At 35.9% G+C, this 9,365-nt stretch overlaps 1 protein-coding gene across 1 annotated transcript; it reads left to right on the top strand.

The window, feature by feature from the left end:
* The first annotated feature begins 309 nt into the window (after nt 1–309).
* On the top strand, nt 310–8,832 carry LOC129416078 (protein SPMIP7). The gene is made up of 9 exons (XM_055170321.2): nt 310–1,238; nt 1,361–1,416; nt 1,627–1,700; nt 2,882–3,020; nt 3,100–3,167; nt 4,051–4,092; nt 4,213–4,320; nt 4,411–4,512; nt 7,847–8,832. Exons 1-9 carry the CDS (start codon nt 755–757, stop codon nt 7,947–7,949), a joined length of 1,176 nt encoding a protein of 391 aa, XP_055026296.2. The 5' UTR covers nt 310–754; the 3' UTR covers nt 7,950–8,832.
* Nucleotides 8,833–9,365: the final 533 nt, after the last annotated feature.

Here is a 9,365-nt window from a genome sequence, read left to right as displayed (position 1 = left end):
ATTATATAATAAAAAAAAGTTAAATATATGTGACAGTGTACCACAAAACCATTCATAAGTAGCACGCACGGGTATATTTGTAGCAATAGCCAACAATACATTGTATGTCTTAAAATTATCGAAAAATCATTATGATATTGTATAAAGATCATGTTCCATTAAAACATGTTGTACATTTCCTTCCATAAATATATAAAAATGCATATATGGTTTTGTGGTCCAGGGTCACATTGTTGCACTTGCAAACAAGGTTTCTGTAAGGTGCATGTGTTCATTTTAAAACAACTAAAGTTAAAGAAAGGTCCACATCATTATGTAAAACATGATATGTTTCTGTGTCCTAAAAGGTGTGACACATTATAGCCTACCCCATAATGTGTGATCTATGTCACCACCTAGTGATTAAAGCCGGTTATTGTGTTCACTTGATGCATTACTTCATTACACTTACAGTACATCTCGTACCTGCATGCTGCATTCAGCTCAAAATATACTATACACAAAAGTGCCTGTTATTGAATGGGTTTCACATTAGCTGTATTCACTAAAAGTCTTTTGAGTGTGTGTGTCAACTCACAAAGAAACATGTCAGTAATATGAACCCATGCCGTGACACAGGAGCTCATCTTTTGACAGTCTCCTGGCAACAACTAACCAGTGGCTTCGTTCAACCCCAGACACCCGACCATAGGAGAAAAAAACAAAACTTTTATAAAATACATTTGTGCTAATGCGTTTATTTTTTCTATAATGAATGGAGGGGGAATCTATTCCATATTACGTACGGTTTCTCAGGACGCCCGCTGTGAGTTCAGATGGAGTGAGCAGGTGGCTGTGCAGACATTTGAACGTGCCGTGCGAGAGAGGTCCAGAGGGGAGGTATGACTTTCACAGCATGGTTGCGAAAAACAGACGTGCTTTTTCCAAATTCAATCCTCAAGCCCAGCCGCCCGATGGAAATGCACCTCTGGCACCGTTGCGTGACAATGTGCCCCTAATGGATCCGTGCTCGGGTCAACTAAGTGCCGGGGCACAGGTGCATCTGGACTTGAAGATTCGAAGCCCATTCGTCGACAGAGTTTACACTTCATCCGATCTGTGGGTTCCCCCTGGGACAAAAGACCTCAGGCCTCAGACTCCTCCAATCAGACCTTCAGCTCTGCAGTATGATGAGTCTGATCACAACAGGTGGAACTCTAGGTCAAAACTACAGGCAGCAGTAAAGGCCAAAATTGAAGGTAATGATTTTATCTACCGTATAGGCCGAATAAGACGTATGGCAACAGTGCATGCCCAAAGCAATAGCTTTTACATACAGATATAATATGACTTAGAATTTTCTCTCTGCTTCGTTCTTCAGGGCTGACAAGCGTGCAGAATAAACCTTTTACACCGAACGGCACTGAAATCAATATGGTTGGTTTACTTTAAACAGTCGAAAAATAGACACCATCAATTATACACCCCTGCTGTTTTAATGTTACCCTCAGATGTTATTAAAATCTGTATTACTTTTAGTAATCACATGAAATGCGCTGTAAATGTTGTATGGGCCTGATACATTGGGTAGATATCTGGAGTAGTTGTAAGATATTTCAACTTTTACTATCCTCCTATAAACTATAGGATGCACAGCTGTCTGTACCTGATAGTGTAAAGAAGTCAGCTCGACGATTCATCTACACTTCTACAACTCAAAGGTCAGACCAGTTGCTCTAAAAGTTTCTTAACAGCAGAATTATGGATGCACTTTAAAAGTTTTGCCACCCTAAATTTTAATGTTAATATGCATGTCTATTTACTTGTTTAATTGTTTATTATAATCAGCATAGTAATGTATACAGTCAGTCATTATCACAAAATAAACTCCTTTAGAGTGATACTGTGTTTCACATCAGGGTCCATAATATTTTTTTTGTAGAAATATGTAGAAATTGCAGTATTACTGGCAGCTGGTTGCCAGTAACTTACTGTAGATTTTGCATTGATGTTATTTACTGGCAACAGTTTGTTCAAAGTTAAATGAACATTAAACATTTTCAGTCTTTATCTTCTACAGTAAGTTACTGGCAACCAGCTGCATAATTACAGCAATTTTTTTAACAGTGAATGAATAATTAAAATTGGGATTAATTATTTGCATTATTTTCAAATAATTCAAAGGATAAGTCAAAATTATTCTGCTTGTACCACACACTGTAAAAAATACTTTGCTTCCTTAAAATTTTGTTAAATCAACTCAGATTAACAAGTCATGTCAACAGAGATGAGTTGTCACAACTTATAAAATATAGTTGAGAAAAGTCAACTTAATTTTATAAGTTATAACAACTCACCTGTAGTTAAAACAACTCATCTCTAGTCAAGATAAATAATATTACACTGAAAAAAACGATTCATTCAATTTACTAAATTTTTTAAGGTAAGTGGTTGCAAACAATTTATTTAAGCTACATTTAAACAAAAAAGATTAGTAAAGTAAAATAATATAAAAAACTTTTGTTTAAATGTAGCTTAAATAAATTGATTGCAACCACTTACCTTTAAAAAATTTAGTAAATTGAATGAATAATTTTTTTCAGTGTAAGTTGAAATGACTTGTAAATATGAGTTGATTCAACACAAAAATTTAAGGGAGCAAAGTATTTTTTACAGTGCGGACATTGCTAAGCCATACGTCTGGTGGTCATTTTAAGACATTTGACATGTCATGTGTGCGTTTATCGAAAAATAATGCATCCCTGTGGAACATTTCTCAACCAATCAGAATAATGTATTCAGCAGCCCTTTATATCATTTGTAATAATGACTGAATATATAAAATTGTAAAATGGCCGTAAATTACATCTTGTATGTAATTATGTGGAAATGCTCTGTGCAGAGGTTATGAAGATGTGGACTGGGACTCAAAATTACCTCCGCGTCACAAACCTCCCTCGACTACACTGGAGAAAATGGCTGACCGTGTGAGTCAACACTCTGTACTGAAGAGATCTCATAAGAGATCTGAGCTTTGGCAGGTGGGTGTGCTGTACTGTCAGTCATGAGTTAGAGTTTGCTTTGATCAATACACACTGAGAGAAATGTCCTTGCTTGCAGGCCATTGGATCCCACTGGACCAAAAATCAGTTGCGTGCCACGTTTAACCCTAGGAAACCCATAAGCTTGTAAGTTTCAATGCAGTACAGCATTTATACATATAACCTATTGCATTTTATTTTTTTGTTAATACTTGTGACCCTGTCAGTAATTCCAGTCTCATAATATAATTTTAAGATTAGGAGCATCAAAGTTTGATTTTAATCACTGATTTCACATTGATTTCAATCTTTAATATACAGAGCCCCTAAGGGGACATGGAGCAAAAATTAAATAAAGTTTCGCGCGCGCACGTGAAACTATCGTGAGCACGCGAAACTAAACTTTTAAAAAAATTCGCATGAGCACATGAAAGTTTCACGTGAGCACATGTGCGGGTCGGGTTGGGGCGGTTAAAGAAATTGTAACTTTAATGCGGGGCGGGTTGGGGCGGGTCATTAAAAACAAAATAAAAAACAGGTATGTTGCATCTAATTCCCTGTAGCATATATATTAAATATTTGATCATATATATTTTATATATAGATTTTATTACGTTCTTTGATAAGGTTAAATTACGTAGGCCTACGCGCCATGTAACTTGTGCAACGTAACTTGATATCCCCAAACCTTTGGCATCACATCACAGAAGCGCCAAGTAGCTCCTGCTGCCAGCTACAACAACAAAACAAACGGAGAAATAAAAGATGAAAGACGATCTGTGGGAGAAATTACTTCGTTTCACACTGGTTAACTCAGCTTTGGGTTCTTAACCCTAGGTTAATTTTAGGGATAACCTATAGATCAAAGATAACCCAGGGTTAAGCGCAGTGTGAATTTTCCTTACATTATTTAGGATGATTTTATGTAGAAAACAATAAATCACAAAACGTGAGCTGGGTTTTTCAAATACTGTTCACATATTTTTATACATGTGTAAATAATTGTTAAATTATGCCTATTATTAAACAGCACCAGCCCATGTCCAAAATCAGGCCATATACCATTATACTGGTAAGCAGATGCAAAGATCTTTATTATAAAAATGTATACAACTCAGCAATTATACAATTATACTGCTAAATAATTTAAATTAAATAAATATTTTGTTCTTTTTTGTATGATCTTGTACAGTGGCACAGTTGGCTCTGAGGACATGGACAGTGTGGACAACCCAGATGAAGATTTCATACCTCTGACTGTTCTGCGGACCACAGTGCCTCCACAAACCCCAACAAGCTTGTATGAGTTGGAGTGTCTGACTGTGTGTAGTCATACATCATAACCATCCTGCAGAACTTTATTAAAGCAGATGTTTTGTTTTCTCTGTAGCCGAAATGCTATACCTGGGTACAATGGTAAAGCCCGATTTGACGGACCAAAAACCACAGCAGTCAATCTACCTTCTGTATCATATACTGCACAGACAGCAGGGTAAGATATTCCAGCATTTTAGCTAGTAGTAAGTAAAGATTATTTTATGACATTTTGTAATATAATTTCATGTTTTTTTTTCTTATTATTGTGCACAGTAAAATTATAAATGATTTACATGTCATTACTATAATTTGCATTTATGTATGTAGTAATTATTTACAGATTATTATTTACATTTGTAAATTATTGCAAGTACACATCATTTAAACACATTATACATTTCAAACATGTTTGAGGTTTACCCATCAGGTCGTTATTATTATCAAATGATATTTGTTAACACTTTATTTTACAGTGACTTTGTTTTCTATTACAAACTAAACCCTTTACCTAACCCCAACCATATAGTGAGCCTATGTTGTTATTCATTATTATTCAGTCCTTAAATGTATAGCACTGTAACAAGGACAACGTAAAATAAAGAGTAGGCATAACCTGATACACTGTAAAAAGTTGGATCAACATAAAGAGCACCTATCACGCAAAATCTACTTTTACAAGGTGTTTGGACATAATGTGTGTTGGCAGAGTGTTAACACAACCACCCTACGAGGAAAAAATCCACCCGCGGCTTGTTTTTATTTCTCATTAGACATGCCATTTTGATTATCTTATCAATGTGAGGTCACATTGATAAAGCCCCACCCACTTAAAGTCCTGCATTACCATAGTTTCCATCCTCAGCGAGTTGTACTCTGTCCATTAGATACTATTGTCTCAGACTGTATTAATCAGATCTATTTTACCCGAAAGCACTCACTGTCTGTTTGTAAGGAAATGAGGAGCTGTAGCTCATTTGCATATAAAGGTACAGACATTAAAACAGCACGTTTTTCACCCACCCAAAAAGGGTAATTTTGGACATGCTATAATAAATGATCTATGAACTATTTTGAGCTGAAACTTCACAGACACATTCTGGGCACACCTGAGACTTACATTACATCTTGTAAAAAGGCCATAATAGATGCCCTTTAAAACTGATTTCAATTGGTAATGCCAAAAATTTGATTTTTTTAACTCAAATTTTCTCACTTTAACTAAAAAAATTAAGTTGAAAATGTTTAAATATTTTGAATGTGACCAGTTGAAGTAAGTTTGTAAGTAGAGCAGCTTTCTCTTTTTACAGGGCTGCTTTGTTTGTCTGTAAAAATCTGTTAAAGACATGTAAGACCACTTTGCATCAGCAGGTGGCAGCAATACTACAGTATGCATGTGATCAGAATTGTCCTCAATTCACCCCAATGCTACTTAAGGATTCCCAAAAAAGTGAATGCTCTGTAAAAAGTGAAAAGTTGCATCAGCTTAAAAAAAAATTTTTTTTTTCAACTTGTATGTTTAAGGGTAAAATACTTTAAGTAGACTAATTTTTGAAGTGATCTATAACTTTTCACTTTATACAGTGTGAATAATGTTACTTTGTTACTCAACATACATCATTTTGTTTATAAACCTTGTGTAACACTTTTGGAACCATAACTATATTTAAAAACCTTACACAAATAAAATAATAATCATTCTTATGATAAAGACCAGTTTTGAAGGCTTATATGTACACTGTAAAAAAATTCCTTAAAAATTTGCAGCTGGGTTGCCGGTAACTTATCGTAGATTTAAATTTATGTTATTACTGGCAACATTTTGTTCAAAGTTAAATGAACATTAAACATTTACAAGTCTTTGTCTTTACAGAATAAAACTGAAAAAGCATCAAGCAATACATTCTGGGAAACAAAATCTGAAGCAAAAAACAGAAAAAGGTTGATGATGATTTCTGATTCCCAGAATGCTTTGCATGAGGCTGTTATTGTATAGTTTTATTCTGTAAAGACAAAGACCTGCCAATATTCAAAATTCATTCAACCTTGAACAAACTCTTGCCAGTAAATAACTTAAATTTAAATCTACGGTAATTTACCGGCAACCCAGCTGCAATTACATTGTAATTTCTACAGATTTTTTTTACATCAGTGTGTGCACTACATAGCAAAAATGGTTCTTCTGTGACATCGCTGTAAAGATTCCCTTTGAGAATCTTTATTTTTCTACCTTTATTTTTAAGAGTGTCATTACAGTGATTGTCATATACACTCTTAAAAATAAAGTTTCTTTAAAGCACCATTTCTAAGGAACCTTTTTCACCACAAATAACCTGTTAAAGGCTCTTTATTGAACCATTCAGCCAAAAATCCTAAACCAGTTTTATTAAAAAAAAAAAAAAAAAAAAAAGTACAGGTATGTGTCTTTTTACTCTTGTAGTGCTCCTCTAGCTCAACTTGTAGAACTTTGTGTTAGCAACGCTAAGGTCATGGGTTTATTAAATGTATATGTTTTACAAAAATGCTGAAGTACTATGCTTTCTAAAATGAAGCATGTCATATGATCAGTATAAAGAGTTTTCCATAACCATTGCAATTATTTATCTTCACATCTCATCTGTTTCTTATTATCTGTACCATCAAACCGTATATGTCTGCCCTAGATTTACTCTTTACCTCTCCGCATGTGGCAATAGCTGGAGGTGTGTAAACAGCATCACTTTCTAGACTTACAGCACCAAAACATGACGTGTAAGGCTAAACGAAGCTTTCAGTTTAATTCTTATAAACCATGTGGGATAAATGATCCATCACACATTGAAAGTGGAAGAACGTGCATCGATTCTCAGCTTGAAGTTGTCAAGAATTGTTATTTTCTGTGGGTTTCTGAAGAGTCAAATCAGACACTACCGGGAACAGACGCTGCACTCTTCCACCCTCACCCTGCAACGGCAAAACGTCCTCAGCTTTCAGAATGAGTAGGAATGAGGCATCTGCAAGCTCGAGCGAAGAGGAAGCAGGAGGAGGTGTTTGAGAAAAGCACTGGAGGAAAACCAAACTCCTCACCCAGGGACCGGGTGGTTTTTTAGAAAACGTGTTTCCTAGCTGGGCCCCAGAGTAGCTGGTTAAGCATCTTTTTGGAGCAGACCTCTCCAGATGGCCCTATCCAAAGCAGAGCCGGTGGTAATCGTGGTTTTTGCTCAACCCAGATCCATTTTCCTGGAGTCGCTGGCCCTCTGATATCTGTTTCCTTTGCCGATAAAACAGGCCTCCCATCTCTTCTCCTTACAGCTGAAAGTCAACACCTTTACAACTTCCTTTAACTCTCCCCTCCTCCTTCTTTTTTTGGTTTCCAAACCGTTTTCATTCCTCCTCTTTGGCAACCATCAATCACTTCATGCTGTCATAAACACACAAATTCCGACTGTATTAATATTCATTTTTGGAATTGTTTTAATCACTGATTAATCCAATAAATATCAGATGACATTCTTTATGTATTTCGTTTCCAGGAGCAGTCCTGATACCTGGAGATCCGCCATCTATAGACGTAAAGCCCCTGTATCAAGAATGGTCACCACTGTACCACCGGGAAACCCCTACATTCATCCCTAAGACCCAAAATGTTCAATTTAATATCTGTAGTAACACACTAATGTAGATACTTCCTTTAAAAGAAGAATAAGTGGTGGGAAATGAGCAGCTTCCTTTTCATGAAATCTAATCTGTGTTTGTGAATAGATCTGTATAATAACGCTATGGCAATGACTGATTCTGTGTAATAATGAGATGCTTTATTAGCACAATTTCCTTTGATTTAGATGAGTGCTTCTGAAAATGTGAAGGTTGTTACGTTGTCTCAAACAGACTTAGGTAGTTGCGTACACCACGTGTGTCCATGCGGATAAATGAGCAAATAATTTTCTCGCAAATCTTTTTCTTCGTGCTTTTATTGGTTCGGCGCATCCAGACAGCACTTATAAAACGTACAAACTGCTCGTGGAAAAAGCAACTTCATGCTTATGCAGCAGTGCAAAGCGAAAACTTTGTTGTTTTTCTTAATTTCTGAAATGCTTTTGCACACCAAGAACTGTGGTTTGGAGAATAAACGAGAGAATACCAGCGCAGCTTCACCTGCTAACAGGAAATAGGAACGTGCTGGTTTCCTGTTTCCCCCTTCGGCGTCTTTGCGTTCCCCTTCGCCGTCTTTGTGTATGCTTTATGTTCTGCTCAGCTGAACCCACCTTTAAAAAAAAGACAGCCGTAAAAGAACTAATGAGAATAAATAAAGTGCTGAAAACTCAGTATTGCTAAGCTTCACGCATGGATTTAGGTGAGGAGGAGCTGGAGGAGCAGAGAAAATTTCAGATTTTCATGAATGCTTTGAAATGATGGTGGTTGGGTTTGTTCAGAAATCATGCCATTAAATGAATAGTTTACAACACTGTCAAAAATCAAGGTACAAAGCTGTCATTGGGCAGTACCCTTATATGTACCATTTAGGTACAAATATGCAATATGTACCTTTGAAGTACTAAAATGCACTCTTTGGGTACAAATGTGTACCTTTTTGAAAGGGTACTGTCCCAGTGACAACTTTTGTACCTTTATTTCTGAGAGTGAACCCTAAAAAAAGGATAATTAATTTTGTCATGTCAAACCCATATTTCTTCTTTTAATTCATGAACAAATTCTTATTTATTCTTTGTTAATGAACCAGATGATCTTCACGAAAAGTTGGACTGGTCGGGTTATCAGTCATCTGGTCTAAATGGTTTTAAAATAGACAGCTCACTGGAGGGAAAGATTACTATGATTTTGGTTTGCTCATCACAAAGAACTATCATGAGGTCTTGTGCGAGTTTTCAACACCTGTGGTCACTATAAAAAAAAGTATGCAGATTTTTCCACAAAAGAATGAAAATTATACTTGTAAGGAATGACATTAAGATTAATAAAGAACGAGATCATTTTTTGGGGGGCGGTGAACATTTTCTTTGACTGTTTTGGGCATTTTTCAGTTAGCCATAT

This window comes from Misgurnus anguillicaudatus, chromosome 11 (assembly GCF_027580225.2).
Source record: "Misgurnus anguillicaudatus chromosome 11, ASM2758022v2, whole genome shotgun sequence".
In the NCBI taxonomy this organism is placed as follows: domain Eukaryota; kingdom Metazoa; phylum Chordata; class Actinopteri; order Cypriniformes; family Cobitidae; genus Misgurnus; species Misgurnus anguillicaudatus.
Note: the sequence above shows the minus strand (reverse complement) of the source record. Positions and strands in the feature narration are given on the sequence as shown.